A 19,641-nucleotide genomic window follows, 5' to 3' on the forward strand; every position below is an offset into this window, starting at 1 on the left:
GGTTGGTTGGTGATTACAGGCCCCTTCTTTGGTCACTTCGCTGGCCCTCCAGAGGTTGCTGAACTACAACTCCCATCAGCTCCAGCAAGCATCGGCCAGCGATTAGGAGAGCTGTAGATGAGTAGTTGGGGAACCAACTATTCATCCACACCTAACTTTAAAGTGCATAGCAAACTCTTCATCTGCTCTGCAGTGATGGGAGTTCCTTCGCTGGGTTATTAAGTCTCTCCTGCCTTTATCTGTTCCTCTAGAGCAGGGGAGGGGGAAAGGATTTCATCCCAAGGGACAGATTCCCTGCTGGACACATGGCAGGGGTGGGTGGGGCCAGGGCCAAAAATGGGCGGAGCAACTGGTGCACATTTTAACATTGTACGGTAGGCTAGCACACACACACGACCCTCCATTCTGAATCATTATCAGAGTTCAAGGATACATTTCAGCCAGGACAAAAGCACTTGAGATGCAAGGCTGGTGAGGGGAGTGACTTGGAAGAAGGGGGTGTGGCCAAGGGGGAGTCTCTAGAGAAGCTGGGGGGGGGGCCTAGCCTGCAGTTCCATACCCCTGCTCCAGAAAGCACCTGGGCCAAATCTGCATTGCCAAAATTACCTTTTGAAAAAGCTAGGAGCTATCTTTCGGTATAAGATTATCAAGGAATGGCTGGACACCAAGGAGTGGGGGTCGGAGACTGACTTGGAAGAAGGGGTAGGTGAACTGGGGGAGCTTGTAACAGCCAGGTGAAAGTCAGAGGCAGCAGAAGGGGGACAGAGAGCTCAGGCTGGTGGAGAGTCAAGGGCATGGGTAGGCAAAGTAAGGCCCGGGCCGGATCTGGCCCAGTTGCCTTCTAAATCTGGCCCGCGGATGGTCTGGGAATCAGCGTGTTTTTACGTGAGATGACTGTGTGCTTTTATTTAAAATGCATCTCTGGGTTATTTGTGGGGCATAGGAATTCGTTCATTTTTATTTTTTTTCAAAATATAGTCCGGCCGCCCACAAGGTCTGAGGGACAGTGGACTGGCCCTCTGCTGAAAAAGTTTGCTGACCCCTCTTCTGTCTCCCATGACCCAGGAGAGGATTGAAGTGGGAGGAGCAGAAGCAGGTTAATCGCAGGTGGAGTCCTTGCCTGCTTGTACGTAGCTTGGATAGGAGAGATGCATAAACACAGGTCAGGTCTTTCTGTTGCGGCAACAGCTAGGGAGATGAGCTACCTCTTGTCTTCCATCCCGAGCGCCCCGCTCTGCGCGCCATTCCTCTGAATTTGCTCTGCCAGGGATTGCCCAGCCTTTCCCCCTTCTCCCTCCGCAGCCAAAAAGACTTGGAGAACCTTAAAGCCGAAGTGCAGCGGCGCCAGCAACTTCAGGAGGTCCTCAAGGGCAGCAAAGAGTTGGAGTCGGAAGAAAAACCCACAGAAGAGAGCGAGTCCGAAGCAAGCCCGCCTGCAGCCACGGCTCCCTAGCTTGGGGGTCTGTGTCGGGAGAAGGCTCTGGATGTTTGAATCTGTCCCGGGTTGGGGTTTAGGGGGTTGCTCAGCCTCTCCTCGGGGCAGCTTCTCCTCGGCAATGTGTTTTTGTGTTGTTGTTGTTTTTATTTTTTAATTTGCACTGGTACAATGAATACACAATGCAAAGAACTAAATTTTGAGAAATGAACCCTACCTGTCAAGGCGGGCACTGGGCACCCGAAACGGGGCGATGCCCGGAGAGTCTAACTGGGGCGGGAGAATGCAGGGATGCTGTGGGGAGGGTGGAAAGGGGGCATGCGTGTGTGCGTGTACGTTTCAATCCATTTTTACCGTGTACATAAGAGATTTAATTCCAAGTGAGGTATAATAACATTTCTCAGGTCATTTTTTTCTGTTGACTTTTAAAGGACATCTATAACTTTGCAGAAAAGGAACCTTCCCCACCTCCCGGGCCTGGTGGTTCTTCCTCCCCAAACCCCCCCCCCCCCCAAAGTTCTTTTTCTTCCAACTTTTGAGGCTCAGCCTGCTGCTGCACTGTTTAGGTGATCGTGACACTATAAATATTATATATTAAATATAAATTCAGCCATATTTTTTATCTCAATGTTTTATCTTTAAGGCCTGAGCAGAGTTGGTACTGCAGAGGAAACTGTTTTGAGGAGATGGCATAGAACTTTTTTTTGGTCTACATTTAGGAGACAGCCATTGGATTCCTTTTAGGGTTCCTATTTTTATTCTTTCCTTGTCTTCCCCCCCCCCCCTCAAACTATTTAGATTTGTTGGGAACGTGGGGTGCGGTTTTGGTTTTTTTTGCAAGTTTCATGGCCCAGGAAAGGAGATGTTGTGTGGTTTTTGTGTCTGCCTAAATTCCTTGTGCTTTGCTCCCTCTTGAGCACAGCATAAGAAACAGCATCCAAAAGGGGGGGGGGGTATTTAAAAAGAAAACTAAGCCATGGGATGCTACAGCTCTGGTCATCCAACTGCCCCCTATGCCAAGTTAACTGTAAAAGCTAAATTGATGGCTTGGGGGGCAGGGAGGGAGTGCTGAGGAACTAGGCTAGGCTCCTCCCATGTCAAAGCATCCCTAAAGTCTGGTATAAATTCCCCCCCTACCCTTTTCAACTTATACAATGGAAAATCCCTAGTGCCTATACTTTACCTCTCTCCCCACCCCCTTCTCAAAGAGTTGTGTGAATGGCATGGAACAAAAGCGCCTCGGTCGTCTCTCACAAGTTACGCGCCCCAGAATCGTACCGGAGGAGCTGAAGACTGCTGTCTCGAAAGCAATTGGTTCAATTGGTGAGCTGAATTGAATCAATGTTTGGGTTGTTGTTTTTAAAAGGTTTATCTGTGAATGTACTAAACAAGAATCATGAACCTAAATTGAAGCTCTTTTCTCTCCCCCTAATTTCCTTCTCACAGTGAAAATAATAATAAATTTGTATTAGATACTATATAGTACGGAACAAGATGATTGGGGGGGGGGGTCTTGTTCGTGTGGTGGTTTTTTGTCCCAAAGCCTCATCAGCTTTAGAACACAAGTTTCCCAAGAAGGCATTCATTGCTGGCAATGGATGCTCTGCCCAATATTCTGCTCTCCCCTGAAGGGGGAAAACGGTGATATGTTCTTCAGCTACTCTTAATAGCTCTCACTACTGTACATCCCTGCTATTACCGACAGGTTGAATGTGTTCGTAAGAACAATAAAGCTGATTTCCTAGCTCTGCCCTCCCTGCCTAGAAAAACACACATCATGTTGAGTTCAAAATGCAGAGTCTGGTGGTCACCACCTCCCTCCTCTCCCTTTTGTACTAAATTGCATTTTGTCAGCCGCCACTCCTGCTCAAAACCACAAGAGTGAGAGGTCATGTTTCTACCATGTGACTTGAATATTGTATTTTGGGAAAGGATGGGTTGGGGGGGGCAGGACTTGTGTTACAGACTCAGTGCAAGGGGTTGGGCAACTTACGGTCCCTGCGGCCCTATAAAACCTGCCAAAAACGGCTACCAAAGAAAGGTGGGTGGGAGGGGAGTGTGTGAGTGAGTGACGTCATCGTAGCGTGGCTGGAAATTGCTGCTACAGAGGGCAAAATAAAATAAAGCGAAACTTTGGCATGGTTCTGGGGCCCAGATAGCGAAGGTTGCCTATTCCTTGACGTGAGTGCAATTTAGGTACATAGCAAGAGCCCTGCCCCCCTTCCCTGGGGGAGAGAATGTTCTTTGGTCCAGATGTGGAGGTGGGGGGCGAGAGAGAAAAATACAGAATTTCCTTGGAAGTGTCTGAATAAAGAACAGATTTCAATGCAACTTTTACTTTAAGTTTTGTGTGCTTTGTTTTGAGTAGTATCTCCCAGTAATGGTTCCCCTCAAATAAATTTGTGACATAAACAGAAAAAAACCATCTGCCAATTTTTCTCGCAGACAGTGGTCAATTTGGCTTAATTTTATAGTTAAAGCCAACAACAGCCTTGGGTATCTGCCACCTGAGAGGCTAAGGTGGTATGGTCAGAATCTTGCCAGACGCTGTGGCTCAGCTATTCTGCCACGTTATTTCCTTACGTTACAGACTACATGACCTCTATAATTTGTGGGTCCAGAGGTGTGCATTATGTTCTGGGGTGCTGCGACTACCAGTGAGAGGGAGACCCAAAAGGTCTGCGCACCAGTCCTTAGCTTAATGACCTCAAGGAGGCACACATGCTTAAGAACCTAAGAAAAGCCTGCTGGATCAGGCCAGCAGCCCACTTGGTCTAGCATCCTGTTCTCACAGTGGCCAACCAAATACCTGTGGGAATCCTGCAACTAAGATCCAGCGCAAAAGCTCTCGTGCCCTCTGTAGTTTCCAGCAACTGGTATTCAGCAGCACTGCTGCCTCCGACTGTGGAAGCAGAGTACAGCCCTCTCCACCATTAATTTGTCTGATCCTCTTTCAAAGCTTCCTAGCTTGGTGGCCATCACTGCCCTCCAGTAGAAGCAAGTTCCATGCTTTTAACTATGCACTGCATGAAGGAAGTGCTTTGTCTGCTTCTTCCACTCCCTAGTGTAGGTGAGTGGCTAAAAAGGTCACCAGTGAGCTTCGTAGCCAACGGGATTTGAGCTCGCCTCTCTGAGCCTAGTCGTCTCAATCAGTTGTAAGGTGGGAGGGCACCACAAAGTGCCAATTGCACAGAAAACTGATCTGCATTCTGCCCACACACCCCCTAAAAGAGTAAGCCCTCAGCAAGGGTGTCTGCATCTATCTTGGGGTGTCATGGTGCCTGACTACAGCTGCCAGGTTAGGAGCCTCGCCTGTAGGCAATCTTCTCGTCACTGTTCACACACAGATGCTTTGTAACTCTACAGGCCTCTTGTGCTTTCATCCACATTTAGCTGAGAACAAAAAACTGCTATCTAGACTATTTCTACAGTCCCGATCCAGCAAGGATAAAAGATACAGTGGTACCTTGGGTTGAAGAACAGCTTAGTTTATGAACAACTTGGATTAAAAACGCTGCAAACCCGGAAGTAGGTGTTTTGGTTTGTGAACTTTGCCTTGGAAGCAGAACAGATTTCGCTTCCTGTTGAGTGTGTTCCATTTGTAAATTGAGTCCCCCACTGCTATGGGAAAGCACACCTTGGTTTAAGAACGCTTTGGTTGAAGAATGGACTTCCGGAACGGATTAAGTTCGTAAACCAAGGAACCACTGTATTTAACTGGCATAATTAAACCATGTGAAAACAATTATAGGCCACCTCCATGAGCTGGCCTAGCAAGCTTCTAAATGGGAATGGGATCTCCCCAACATACCCATCAATAGGACCAACCAGGGGGCCATTTCTTCATATAACCCAGATATCCCTTTGGCCTACCCGTGAATTAACTAGTCTTAGCTGATTAGGAAAAGGAATATAGATGCCACATTAGCAGAACAGCTACATGGGGAGTGGCACTCAGAATTCAACCCTGCCATCACCACCCCATTTCAAATTACATCAAACTAGTAAAATTCCACCCACTCTAGATGACAAGCTTCTTTGGTTTCAGTCAATCAGAAGGAAAGCAAGAAAAACTAGAAGATTTCAGAGGTCAGATCTGTTAAAGGCTTACTGTGGGATAACCACTTGTGTGAAGCACAGAAAATCTGTTGTTTTTTCCAATGCTAGTTAACAAGGCTGCTATCGCCTATTGTGGAAAATCAAGGTCAACGATAGTAATGTAGGTAAAATCAGCTCAGTGGAAAGAGGTCGCCCTGTTAAAGAGTCAATACTAATTAGGTTAATAAAACTCTACTTGCCTACAGTTAACACAGTTGCTCATTTGGGTGTTAGATTTATTTAGGTCAAATTACATTTGTACGGCTTGAAATTAATTGATGTGGCCTCCCTGGTAACTTGAGGCGTTTTCTGCATTGGGTTGCTACCCATTGGGGGAGGGTGGGGTGGCAAGTCAACACGAAATACATGATAGTAAGCCTGAAGAGTCCTGGGAGACACTGCAGCTTCTTCACAAGCATTTGAAAACAAATTGGCTCCAATGAGTTTTGGTAATTAAGTATTGCAGCAACAGGCTAAGAAACCAAAAAATCCACCATTCCCACAAACAAGCAAACTGTTCTCCAGTAGGGACCTTCAGCCTCAAGCATTAATCTGGGCTGCCCACTTCCAAGTGGCAAGATGTACAGGGCATTCTGCAGTGCTGCTATCTAACCTTACCAAGACCCCAAGTTGCATTACAGCAGAAACTCAACATTGGCTAGATTGGCTAGATGCCGGCAAGAAGCTCCAATGCAGGGCCTGAAGGCAACACACAGCCACATGCCACTGTCCTTAATCACCCCCCTCAACATACTCCATTCTGTGTCACCATCAAGAAGACCTCCAAGTATGTCTGCTTTTAGATGCATCTCTAAGCCATGGTGGCTGATGCCCACTGAGACCGGCATGACAGAGACCAACAGGAGGTGGCGCCTGAGCCTGCTAGGCCTAGCTTTGCTCCCATCCTTGCATTCTAGAAGTGGGCAACACCAACTAAGGAGGAAGTTGAGAGGCAACAGCACCTCCTGGACTGGTTGCAAGCAGGAAAGGGCCAGCTGAGGGTAGGCTAGTGGGGCAGTGCCCCATCTGCCCTTAGATGCCAGCCTCTGCTGTCTCTATGCCCGTAGCCCTCACCACATTCTACGACAATGAATTCCACAAGCAGATTTTGACTGCAGGTGTCCCCCGCCGCAACTTAATTTTTCCTTGCTCTCCAACTCTCGCTTCAACTAGAGCTGAAGTTCTGGGGCTGGCTGAAGGCTGTGCAGGAAACTGGCTGATAGTCTACCATGCAAGTCAGCTGTCAGGTGGGGAGGCTGGGCAGCCTTAAAAAAGCCCCACTGTGCCTAAGGTCTCTCTGGGGCTTCCTCTGCCCTCACTGACGTCCGCTCTGGGCAGGGTCACCTCGTGAGCTGCAGGGACTCTCCCCCGCCATTTTCTGGTATGGTTCTATTTATTTCCTGGCGCTCCACATATATGTGGTTGTGTGCAAATAGAACACACATTATGTGGGGGGACACCTGTACTTAGGAAATGGAGGGCAACTGCCCCCTTTAGAGCTTCACAAGAGACAAATGTTGTGTAAGCCGGATGCCCTGCTGTACCAACCCACCCCTCCTTTTATCTGCTCTGCCCCACACCACTCACCCAACTTGCATTGTCACTTGAAGAACTGCTTTCCTCCAGCTTGAAACCCAACATGATATTCTTTTGCCATCTGCTTTTAACTGCCTAATCAAGCACAATCTAAAAGCACATGATCTTTTCTGCACCTAGACAAACAAAAAGAACGAAACGCATTTAGTTTTATATGCATTTAATAGTTTACCAATTGGTACAATAAGATTTTTGTTTTAATATGCAGAAAACATGAATAAATTTTGTTTTACACAGTCTGAGAGCAACAAATCTTACTGTAAAACACAGAGCAGTATTATATACATTCCTTTACTGATTTTTTTTTAAATTTTAACTGTGTCAATATCTTCAGTTAACTCCTACAGTCTGGGGGTGAGGGGGGAAGCTTTCTCCAATGGCAATCTCTACACCGTTCTTATGGGGGAGGGGGAGAGAAATAAAGATGCTTGTCGTCATGTCAGTGTTGGGATCAAACTTCTAAAAACGTGGAATATTTTGCTAATTCTCTTCAGAAAGAACTTTGGACAGTTTGAAGGATATGCTTAGGACAAGAAAGTGGTTACTTACAAGGACACAGCAGAAAGAGAATAAAAAAGGCTGGTTAACATCCAGTCATGACTTGCCAATCTGGCTCAAACTTTTGCCCACCCTCTGCCCCCCCCACAAAAAAAGAAAACCTCCCAAACAAGTTTCCCTATTTTATACACATCATTTCTGCCACTAATGGAGAGGTTTTGCAGTAGCTAGTACCCTGGGTATTTATTTATTTTTAAATATACACAGCCAGAGTGAGAATATGGAATAATTAAGTGGATTTTTTCTTTTTCTTTTTTCCTTCATTCAAATTCTGTTAAAATTTTGCACTCAAAACAATCCATGTCAGGATTATCAAGCCACTGCGGAGGAAAAACCCAACCCAAACCGTATCCTTTTAAATAGCTTTCATGGGGTGGGAAGATGGGATGAGGGACGGGCAGAGAAGTGAGGTGAGAGGAGAAGAGAAGAGAAAGCTATTTAAGAATGATTTAAACAGGCAGTTCATTTCACATTAAAAAAAAGAGAGAGTTTAGAGGTAAATGGGAGAAGCAGCCAGGTGTCAACAGATTAGACCAGGGGTGGAGGGGTAGGGGTAGCTTGGTGAGGCGAGAGCCAAAGCTTTCAAAATACTACAGTGCTCCACAGCTTGACAACTTGCTAGCAACTAGTATTTTCTGGGGGTTTCTTTAAAAAAAAAAATTGTGCCCTGGGCACTTCATTGGTCACACCACACACAAAAGCAGGACGGCTTTAAAATGAAAATGGTAAAGTGCAGGATGCTCCAAGTCATCAGCTCTCAGATTGTGTCCAAATCAAAAAAGAGGGGAGGGTGGATTTTGCACTTTCAAAAAGAAAAATGAATCTAGGATTTATTAATTTTTTCCTGGGCACATCTTAATAATCCATGCAGTTCTGGAATGTGTGTGTGTGTTGATATACGTGTCTAGGTATGTATTTGTGGCTTTGTTTCAAGAGACTGGACACTGAAACTGGTCTGTTTGGAAGCGTGGTGCTTGACCACTGCCCTTTCAGTTTTAAAAACAGAATGCCACTCTTTGTGTGACGGAACACACAGCAATACACTCCTGAATACCTTCTGATATATTTTTAAAGTCCTCTTTCAATCCAAACCAGTAAACCTTAGCGCTTGAGACTCTTCACGGGAGAAAAAGAAAAGGCACAGGATTAAGATAGCCAGAGAGAAGCACAAAAGCCAACTCCTAGGGACAACTCCACCACACCACCAACTTCTCCCCTCTTCCATTTTCTTTTGTTTTAAAACCAGGGGTGTAACTGCTGGTGCAGTCTACAACCACTCATGGTAATGCGCCTATTATTGTAAACTGGCTAAATGGACGTGTAGCTTACAATTTTAAAGTTACTCAATGCCAAGGAGGTTTCGTGACTACTAGAGGCTACAAAATGGTTCCTTTTTTATCCTAAAACCATGTATTATGTTCAAAGGAGTGAAGGGAATAGTGGTCAAGCTCCCATGTTAATAGGTACCATAGTTTCACAGAGTCTGTAAATGCAGAGTTTACCTTTAACCCTTAAAAAAAGAAAAGAACCAGGATTTCTACACTTCAGCCAAGAATTACTTTACAATTGCTAACCAGCATTGCTATGACTGCCCCACTACAGATTCAGAAATTCTCAAAAAAGCAAAAACAGCAATGAATTTCCTGTCAAAAACAGCTTAAAAACGAGGGTAAGACTTCAAAATGTGTAAGATTCAGCTTGTGGGAAACTTGCTCACTAAAAAACTGCATTCTCCAGAAGTCAGGACTTGCACCCTAACTTACTCCCCACCCTTTCAAGTCATTCACTGCCTTTGGTTTCCCAGCTCCCGTAAAAGAAGCCAAGCACCAATAAATCCTCCTTGCGGGTGAACCAAAATGTGTGATTAAGCCTTATTTCTACTGACATGCAAGTAACCCTCCAAACAAGTGGGGGGTTTTGTTGCTTTTTTGTTTTAAGGGCCAGTTCTTTTAAAAGCCACAGAGCTAACAAAACAAAATACTTCACGTGTGTTGAAATTTGTCAGACCGGCAGTTTGTCCAGACTGGGGTACGTGGATTTTTGGAACAGACCTGGTTAGTGAAGGGCTGGACTTAAAAATGCCTATAACAGAATGTGACCAATAAAAGGCTGATTGAATGATGCTTGCTCCTTGGAAAAAAGATGAATTGGGGGGGGGGCATTTCTTTCTTTTAGAGCTCTTCAAATTAAGGGGGCAGCTTCCAAACTGAAGCTGGCTTCAAAACTCTGTAACAAGAGCAGGCTTTTGCATGTCAGCAGGTGGATTTAACATGCGGTTGTAAGGTTATCTAGAAGCTTGCAAAGTACCTGCTAGCATAAGTGGTTCCCCTCCTCCTGTTTCCTTCTTTCTTTCTTTCTTTCTTTCTTTCTTTCTTTCTTTCTTTCTACAGTGCTTTTTTTGGAGCACTGCAAACTCTGCTCTCATGTCCCATCACATCTGACCATCCTGTGGCTCCCTGTCCTGCTTTCAGACCTTTTCGCTAACTGGAAAGGAGAGGGAATCACACCACTATTACCCTGTTTGCTGCACACTCACCAACTACCAGGGAAAGCAGGGGAGGAGAGAGGACACCCTCAGATATTGTGGACATCGCACAAGCCTGATAAACCACAACCAAAGCCAACAGAAAGCTGAACTGTCAGGAGTCAACTGGGAGATTGAGTCCAACTGTCCAGTTAAGAGCTACGTTCAAGCAAGACCGACAGACTCCCTAAGACACATTTTGCATGGAAAGCATTAAGCTCCAAGTGTTAGAATGCAATAGAACTCCAACAACCATTTCTTTAAAAAAAAAAAAAATACACGTCACATCATACCAAGGTTTCTCTTCCTATATTGCAGCTTGTTAGTATCAGGATACTAACCTCTTTTTTTTTTTAACGTGATAGGAAGCCAAAATAAAAATATATCCTATTGATTTGGCAAATATATAATGACGAGAAAAAACTGGAAGTTTTAATTAGTTTCCATTAATTACATAAGGTTCTAAGTTGCAGCCTTGTTTATCTAGTATCCTTAGATTTCTTAAGCACACTTAAGTGATGTTGTTACAGAGATACGTGTTTCTTGAAAGAGCCCTCCCCACCCCACCCAAAAAAAGAATCCATATGAGAGTCACTAGTTATAGGCACCACCCAACAGAAGAGAACGGGTGTTCAGTTTATCCAGCACAGAACGGGATTTTGCTGCTGCTGCTGCTGGTTTAAGTGCCCTTAATTCAACCAACCAGCTTCTGCCTTCGCAGGTCTGATGTGACCAATGCCAGCCCATGTCCTTAAACCTATGGTACTTCTAGACAACGTATGTAAATTTACAGTATACAATTTGGATTCACCATGCATGAATACTTTGTGTGTAACATTTAATAAGCTCAATCTACATCCAGAATAATTTACATGAAAGGACAATATTTATTTTAAACAGAGCTCAATGGGTAACCATGGTATCCGAGTGCATCCAGAGGGGGAGGGAAAGAGGGGGGTGGGCCAGGTGTGAATTCAATCAACGGCACTCCCACACTTTTACTGTTTGATCTACGCTGCCGGTAACCACAAAGGGCGCTGTCTTGTGGAAATCTGCAAGAGAGAGGGGGGCGGGGGAAGACAGGAAGTTACTAACAGCACCACAAAGGATAGGTCAATACTAGAGCTGAAAAATGTCCATGATGCTGGATCAGCCAGAATATTTTAAAATTCAGTACATATACTGTGAGTGGCCACGGCAAATCTTTATTGTTTCCTACACTGTAGAGTTTATGCCTGAAGGGAACCTGCTAGGACTTGCCGGCTTTCACTGTTTTCCTTTAGCTTTTCATCAAAAACCTGTATTTTGAGGCAGTGGAGAAACTGCCTCCGAGTGTCCTCTTGGGTGAGGGTTGTATTAATTGAGGGTTCCAAAAACACACTTGCTCCTCCTGCCTAAGGAACCTTGAGAAGTGCAGCCTGTGCACAGATCTGTGAAAGGAGGAGATACCCAGCTTACCCTAAACTACAGCCCTCATTATTTCCCCCTCTCACAGGGACAGCCATGCCAGCAGATGATGCATACTATTAGTGTAAACTAACAGTGCAGACATACCTTTACTCTGCCCTCCTCCTCCTAACATTTTTTTAAAAGAAAAATTATGGTGCCACTGATGCAACGCACCTTGAGTTACGTCAGCAAACCACTAGCTGAAAGGCCCACGTCACAGATCAGCCATCAGCCATCATTAGCAGTACAGTCAGCACAGCAAGTCAGGGATGGCTAGCCAATAAATGTAAAGCAGCTTGGCTTTTATGGGTCCTGTGAACTGGAGAGGTGGGGGCAGAGGAACAACCAGCTCTGAACAAAGGAACAGGGAACAGGGAACCTCTACCTCAAGGGATATAAAGGAGCTTCGCTCCTGTTGAAACCAGCTTCAGTTTTCATTATGCCTGTACAAACAACTAATTTTCCCACTTTTTCCTTTGCTTGAAAAAAAGGTTGCTGCACAGAAACAAATGAAACCCAACTGTCTTCACTAGCTTGGCAAAACACTACTAGCATATACTTTCCCTGTAACTTCCGACATGCCCCCTTCCCCTTTCTTCTTTTGTGAAGAGAGGGAGGCCAGACATTTTTCGTAGCATGGGGACTTTTAAGCCAGCCTGACACAGGTATATTTTGACAGTCTAGAGCGTATTTAATGCAGTGCAGTGCATCCCTTCTTAGCTGAAGAGTGGTGCCACTGGTTTATGCGCCGGGCTCCAGGTAAAGACCAACCTACAAAGAAGACGTAGGTCTGTACTCAGCTGCGCTGTGCTGGAATAAGTGCACATACATACCCAACGAGGTAACAAAGTGTTCGTGCGCATTGAGAGTCTTCATGCATCTTTTGTTCTTGTAGTCCCAGACACGCAAGGTCTTGTCATCAGCACAGCTCAAAATAAATTTCCCCCCAGAATGGAACAGGACGCCACGTACCCAGTTATCATGGCCCACCTGTTGAGAGAGAAAAAATGGCACAAGGTCACAAGAGAGTACGTATTGTGTGCACACCTGAACATTCGCAACATGATTTGAAATCCAATGGTAAGATCATTCCACTACTTGCCCCAAACTAACCGCCTTGGAACTATAGGAAATTGAATTCCCCAGATGAGGACAGGGCCCTGTGATGGATTATTCCTTCAATCTGTACAGATTCTAGTCATTCTAACTAGTCTGGCTGGATTCCTCAGAGACTGTTTTGAGGTCATCCAGGCAATATTGTCTCTTCTACTCCCTTTTGAAGCAACAGTATACAGGATTGCAGTCCGACAGGAGGGGGACACACAGGAACTTACAAGTGTCATAAGGCACATGCCAGTACTAATGTCCCACATCTTAATGGTCTTGTCTCTAGAGCCAGAAAGCAGGAAAGGCCCAGGCTTGCCACTCTTCTTAGTCTATAAAGGAAAGAGAAGGAAATTACAAAAATGAATACTTCAGGTGGTAGAAACGCAGACCCACCTTTGGAGTACCTGAGACCTAAAGCAAGCACAAAGAAAGTTGTGCTCCAGGTAAACAGGACTCAGAAGTCAATTAAACACTTTGTGTTAATGAACACGGCAGCAACACTCACACACTTTTAAAACATAATTCTTTAGACTTCGCCAATGAACATAAAAAGTTGTTTATGTTCAATTACAATTAATGATCTATTTAAAGAGAAGCTTGTTTTTCTAATGCACCGATACTACTGTCTGCATTTTTTTAAGCTTACAAATAGAGTTTAGCCACTCAAAGAAATCTTAGAACTAGAAGCAAGTTTCCTACCCCTCAATAACGACATTGCCTGGGGTAACATGTGGGGCAGGGGAGAGAAATGTCCTCCAAGCACTAGGCACTCCTGCCAAATTTGGCCTCCACTGGCTGTTTTCTTCTCTCTTACTCCCTCCCTTCAGTATCCAGCCTGAAGAAGAGTTCTCGAAAATTTAAAGTCACTAACTGGTGCGACTATTTAGCCCATTACCATAAAAAGTTATTATGCTACTGTTTTGGACTGTTAAGTTTTACACTGAGGCAATCTGACATTTCTGTCAGATTGTCATGCCCACTGCCAATTATTCTGTTCACCGTTATTCTCCACCGAGGCTCACACCTCCTTCTTTCAAATACGTGTGTCTCCCCTTTCTCCTTTCACTCAAGACACCCACTAGAGCTGCTTAAGATACTCCCCCAAAATTCAACTGGGAAGTCTAAAAGAGAAGGGAACCAGGGACATCTATCATACGATCTTTTGCTCTGAGAACAAAAGAGATAAACGCACAACTCCATAATCTATTGTTCACATTCAGCCAAAACGCATTAATCTCTCTTAAGAGTGTGGAATTCTTAAGTGTATGTGTCTCCCTTGTACATGCCTCCATTAATATCTAAGCCAGGATAGGCTCAGGCTAAAATGACTTCTTGAGCTTCACAACTCTCTTCACCTTCCATGCCTTTCTTGGGCAATCATTTCTGCAACGAGCCAGTAGAGGGCAGAGGAGAGAAAGTGAAGCAGCTAAGCAGTCAGCTGAGAGATATGACCTTAAATCACACACACACATACACCTTTTATTTTAAGTAAGTGAAAAAAGGGACCAGGTTCAAACTTGGCCACTGTTGAGTGATAGCATATGTCCACTGTGGTGCCCCAAATAATTCAGAAAAGAAACGTCACTTCCATAAAGGGAGATAGCCTATTTCAAGAGGCCAAGTATGTAGGATTCTGACACGCTCTAGAAGAGCTCCAGAACACTGCACTGAGCAAGAAGGAGTAAGAGTCTAGTGCACTTGGGGAGAGGGATGTTCTTTAAAAAATGGGTTTTCAGCATGTAACCACACAAGTTTGCGCAAAGCCACCACCTTTTCCTTTTCGAGTTAAAAAAAAAGAAGACTTTGAGCTTTAGATCAGATGTTTATCTGAATCAAAGGGGTGGAATGGCTGTGGGAGACAGCACCAGCATGTGATGGAAATCCGAAGCAACAAGACAGCCACTACAAATCCCACATGTCCATGCATGCCCCAATGAAGAGTAAGAGGTTGAAATGTACACTGAGGGGAGGGGAGGGGAGGGGAGGGGAGGGGAGAGGAGAGGAGAGGAGAGGAGAGGAGAGGAGAGGAGAGGAGAGGAGAGGAGAGGAGAAGAGAAGAGAAGAGAAGAGAAGAGAAGAGAAGAGAAGAGAAGAGAAGAGAAGAGAAGCGAAGCGCAATATAAGACTCCTTACCTCAGATCCCGTAGCTTCCGATATGGTGGAATAAGAGCTCTCTGGAGCCCAAGAGATGCACTCTACCACATGCTCATGTTCTCTGAGCTCAGCTTTGCACTCCTTTGTTGCTACCACCCAGACACGCACCGTCTGGTCATTAGAACTACTGGCAATCAGCGTGCCATCCTGGTTGGGCCGCACCATGCGGACCCATTCTCTATGCCCCGTGAAAGTCTTCACGCAGTAGCTGTTTGCAAGGAAAACAAACAAAAAGAAGACCGCTGTTGACAGAACACTACTATATAAAGCAAGAATTGAAGTATTGATGGTTTAGGGACAATGCTGGCGTTGCCAGCAGTTGTAAACAGAATGTTTTGATAAATGAAAGGTCTAAATTGAGTTGAAAGACTGGGGGAAGTCTGGGCGAATGGACAGGAAGAAAACAGCAGCTAGAACAAGGGGCTGAGCAGAAGGTTAAACCAAAGGCTATTTGGATCATTTAAAGCAGGCATCCCCAACCTTCGGCCCTCCATATGTTTTGGACTACAATTCCCATGATTCCCGACCACTGGTCCTGTTAGCTAGGGATCATGGGAGTTGTAGGCCAAAACATCTGGAGGGCCGCAGGTTGGGGATGCTTGATTTAAAGAATCCATTTCCAAAAGGTAATACAAAATATATATCAGAAGGAGAAGTTGGGAGAATCCTCAACATTGAGGCAATCTTGAGACTCTTTTTAAAAATGAACATTAATTATGCCAGCTTTCTTCTTCCCTCATACTGTTCTTTCTCCTTCTTAGCATTTCTACACTGGTGACACACTAGTTTGTCATTCCTTCTCTCAGAGATCTAATAGGATTCCAAGAAGCACCAAGCCACAGGATCGGAGGGAGGTATAACAGTTAAGCTTGTACAGAAGATATCCCTTTGCTTGCGGTCTTCTCCACCTTTCTGAATGTTTTAAGAGCAACTGCACCAAACCTTGCCTACATCAGGCTGTTCATCCATTCGTGAGCCCTATCCCACTTGCTGAAGACCAATGGCATATACCACTAGTCACTAGCCTTCCAGATGTTGCAGACTACAATTCCCATATTTCCCAACTGCTGGCCATTCTGGCTGGGGCTGATGGGAGTTGAAGTCTAACAAGAGCACATGAGGTTCCCAATCCCCATGCATTAGGGAGAATCTTCAAAAAGCAACCAGGCACTGTTTCTTCCATCACATGAACACATCTGCAAGGTCTTACCCTGTTTGAACTTCCCACATTTTGATGGTTTTATCCCTCGAGGCAGAGACTATATGATCCCCATTGGGCATGATGGCTACTGAAGAAACATTATGATCATGACCTAGAAGAAGAAAACAACACAACAAACACGCTCACATCAGGCTTCTACTGTGACTGTGTTAGCTCACAATGTGTGTGAAGAGTACTCAATTCACACAAGCGACAATAATCCTGTATAACCCTCAATATGCAAACCAGGGACCCAACTGAGAGAAATACAGGATTTCTACAGTGGTTGTCTGGCTATTAGAAGTGCGCGGCATGGTTTCCAAAAAAGAATCTCGTGAATCTAAATTCTTCTTAAATGAACTTGAGCAAGAAACCAGGGCGCTTAACGCACCCCCAAAACACACACATCCACACACCCACTGGCAGGCTGTAATGAGCAACATGAAACTATCATGGCTGCATTTCCCAGTTTCAAAGTCAGGCAAGGCAGGTTCGTTAGATGTTCAGCACTTTTGCCAGCCAAAGAGAAAGTCATGCTGCAGCAGCAATGAAGAGGGAGTGTGCAGTACCGTGTGTTCCAGGCAAGCAGGCATCAGGTGGTCATATATGAAATACTGAGAACACTCTGGTTGCCACATCTCAAAAATATATCATTGAGCTGGTAACAAAAGTTTGAAAGGGACAGGCAAAAAGGTGCAAAGGTGGAAACACCATTGCCCCCTTGCCCAAATATTGCATGCATGCCAGAAGACCTGGGGAGGATATCACACAGCTCTCATCTTTGTACTGCAAAATCTTAGGAGAAGCTGGAAGCAGCAACACTCTTCTTTAGAGGATTTCCTTGCTCCATCACTGCATGAAGAAACCCCTCCCCAAAGTTTTCCAAGCATGCAAAGCAGACAAGGGGCAAGCAATGCGGGGAAATCTATTTATCCTGTTGGCTTTCGGGGCAAGCAGAAGCAGCCCCAGTCTTTCTTTCACAGCGAGGCTTGATTTGTATTGCTCCAAAGCTCCGTGTGGTGTAAGACGCTTCTCTCAGATTCTAGAGAACTGGAATGGGAGGGGAGCTTATGAAGATGTGCTCTCTCGCCAATGCTTCTCTGGGAAACAGCAACCATCATCTCCCATGCTGGGTCCAGTGACACAGTACTCCTTTCCACAGGCCGTAAATGCAGTTATAGAGGCACATTCTGCTTATACAGGCTCTTTAAGGACACTCCTAGGCAGCAACAAGAAATGGCCAGAATCGCTGCTTCTGCTATTTTTCCCTGGTAAGAAAGGCAGACAGCTGCCTCCAGAAAGCTGAACAGAGCGGGGGGGATTGCACATGAAGCAGAATTCACATTTGCAAAACTCTAGCCTAGCCTAATTCACCCAATCCCTTTCAAGTCATATTTTCCCATTTCAAATGTTGAGTCCTTCACATTGTTTTGAGGAGTTAACAATGCTTCAAACAAGCAAGCTATGGTCTGAACACAGAAGGCAGGCAGGTTTCAACTATGGAGCAAAAATTATGCCCTCCTTGGGAAATATCCAAGATTCTTATATAGCTGGCAACAGAATGAACCAAAATGTGATGCTTCCCATGGGTACTTCAGCTCTAACCATACTATACAGTAGAGCAAGATTGCCTCGTCTCATTTCCCAGCAAGCTAAGGAAATGGGCCCATATTAAAGCCTTACAGCTCCCACTTCGTCCAACTAGCAATAGGGAACACAAGCCTATTAACATTTCAAGCACAGACTGCAAAATATACCCAGGATACTGACCAGGTAACAACCATCTTTTTATCTACTAACTCAAAATGCGAACATGGTGGGTCTGTGTTTTGACTATACAAATTTCAGATTTCAAGTGACAGCCCCCATGATTATCTTCTTTCATACAGAACAATTCTCTGCTGGAGAGTCAGAGAGACAGCTAAGCTAGAATCATTCTTTCCAACAACTAGCTTTACATGTGCAGTAATTTTTATTGAGAGGAGAGCATTCAATCGTGTGATGCCCTCCCCTCCACATGTCTGCTGACTGAAGGGGTATAGTTCAGCCATGAGTTTACCACATCATATGTGTAAGGCAGGGGTGGGAAACCTCCAGCCCTCCCCCATTTGACCTGCAAAGCCAAAGCCGTGCCTATCTGCCCAGTACACCATCAGGTGTGGGGCGGGCACCCTCAATCAGCTGATTAGCAGCATCTGCAAAGCACGCTGAAAGGGATTTCTCAGGACCCAATAATCAGCTGAGAAGCCCCTTGCAAATCGCTATCTTGCAGCATCCCCCCCCCCAACCTTGGTTTAAGAGTTCTGCATCCCCTTCCTAATTTCAGTTTCAAGAAAAAGGCAAGTCTGGACTGGTTTGATTTTAACTCACAATCCAAGTGTGGGATTCCTCAATTCCTTACCATGCATGGTTCTGATGCACTCAAAGCCCTGGAAATCCCATAGCTTAATTGTCATATCTGCAGAGCAGGAGGCCAATAACTTGCCGCTGTGGTCGAAGGAAATATCCTGCACTGAGTCTGTGTGGCCCTTCAGGGTTCGTTCAAAATCACCTGTCTCATAATCCCATACCTAGGAAGCAGACAAAGAAATTGATGAACATCTGCCCTCACAAAATATATATATTTCTTCCAGGCTCTCATTTGCATTCAAAGCAGCTGTCCGGCACTCCGTTCAACATTAATTCAAAATGGAAGAAAGAAATGGAGCAAGGGAAGAACCGATAACATTTTCGAAGGGTATAGTGACTTTTCAAATTAATTAGACAATAAGCAGCACCTCTCCTTCTCTCTCTCCACCCAACCCATTTCCAAGATAAATCAGTAAGCCAGAAGACAGCACATTTTGCTGCTCTTCCTGTTGCCTTAAACAAGAGCAGACCCCCTTTCTATGGGATGATGCACATGTTTTATTTGTGTAGACACATAAAACTCCTGCTTTCTATGAGACAAAAGCAATATTCAGACATACCAAGGTAGAATACTTTATTTTAAATTCTTGAATATCTGCCTTGCACACATTGGCAACCAAGAATAAAGCCAGAACAAAAAAATGGGAGGAACCAGTCACCCAAATGGGTCATTGTATGCAGGGCAGGACACAAGTTTTTAAAATATTATTATTCCATTTGCCTTCACCCCAAGGTCCCAGCATTGGTCACAACAATTAAAACAGAGTTATAAAAAAACAGCTTAAAGCAACTTAAAACTACAGAAATAAAGTGGGTCCTAAAAATATACATTCTCAAGTGTCAAAAGCCAGAGGTGTATCTTCAGCATTTGCCATTAACTATATAATGAAAATGCCAGACACATCTTTGTCAGTAGTGACTTCCACAACTTAGGGCCTGCCAAAGAAAATGCCCTCTCTTGAGCCATGCCCCCCTTTTTGAGGGACGTGGAACTACCAAGAGGGCCTCCTCTGCCAATCTTAACAGCCAAGGGGGTCTGTAGGGAACGAGTCAGTCTTTAAAGCAGTATTCCCAACTGGTGTTCTGCAGACATTCATGTAACAAAAACTA

The 19,641-nt window shown here is 44.9% G+C and overlaps 2 protein-coding genes across 5 annotated transcripts in view; one reads left to right on the top strand and one right to left on the bottom strand.

The window, feature by feature from the left end:
* CLUH (clustered mitochondria homolog) overlaps window positions 1–3,766 on the top strand; it is a 75,662-nt gene extending 71,896 nt beyond the window's left edge. For all 3 annotated transcript variants that reach the window (XM_081172845.1, XM_081172844.1, XM_081172846.1), the window contains exon 26: window positions 1,303–3,766. In XM_081172845.1, coding sequence (XP_081028971.1) covers window positions 1,303–1,453 — 151 coding nt within the window. In that variant the 3' untranslated portion in view covers window positions 1,454–3,766. The remainder of the gene's footprint in view (window positions 1–1,302) is intronic.
* A 3,506-nt stretch (window positions 3,767–7,272) lies between these two features.
* PAFAH1B1 (platelet activating factor acetylhydrolase 1b regulatory subunit 1) overlaps window positions 7,273–19,641 on the bottom strand; it is a 58,078-nt gene continuing 45,709 nt past the window's right edge. For both annotated transcript variants that reach the window (XM_081173109.1, XM_081173110.1), the window contains 6 exons: window positions 18,524–18,692; window positions 16,132–16,234; window positions 14,901–15,129; window positions 12,995–13,096; window positions 12,494–12,650; window positions 7,273–11,263 (listed from right to left, as the gene is read on the bottom strand). In XM_081173109.1, the coding sequence (XP_081029235.1) occupies window positions 11,190–11,263; window positions 12,494–12,650; window positions 12,995–13,096; window positions 14,901–15,129; window positions 16,132–16,234; window positions 18,524–18,692 (834 nt within the window). In that variant the 3' untranslated portion in view covers window positions 7,273–11,189. The remainder of the gene's footprint in view (window positions 11,264–12,493; window positions 12,651–12,994; window positions 13,097–14,900; window positions 15,130–16,131; window positions 16,235–18,523; window positions 18,693–19,641) is intronic.

Source organism: Podarcis bocagei (assembly GCF_964188305.1).
Source record: "Podarcis bocagei genome assembly, chromosome: 15".
NCBI lineage: Eukaryota > Metazoa > Chordata > Lepidosauria > Squamata > Lacertidae > Podarcis > Podarcis bocagei.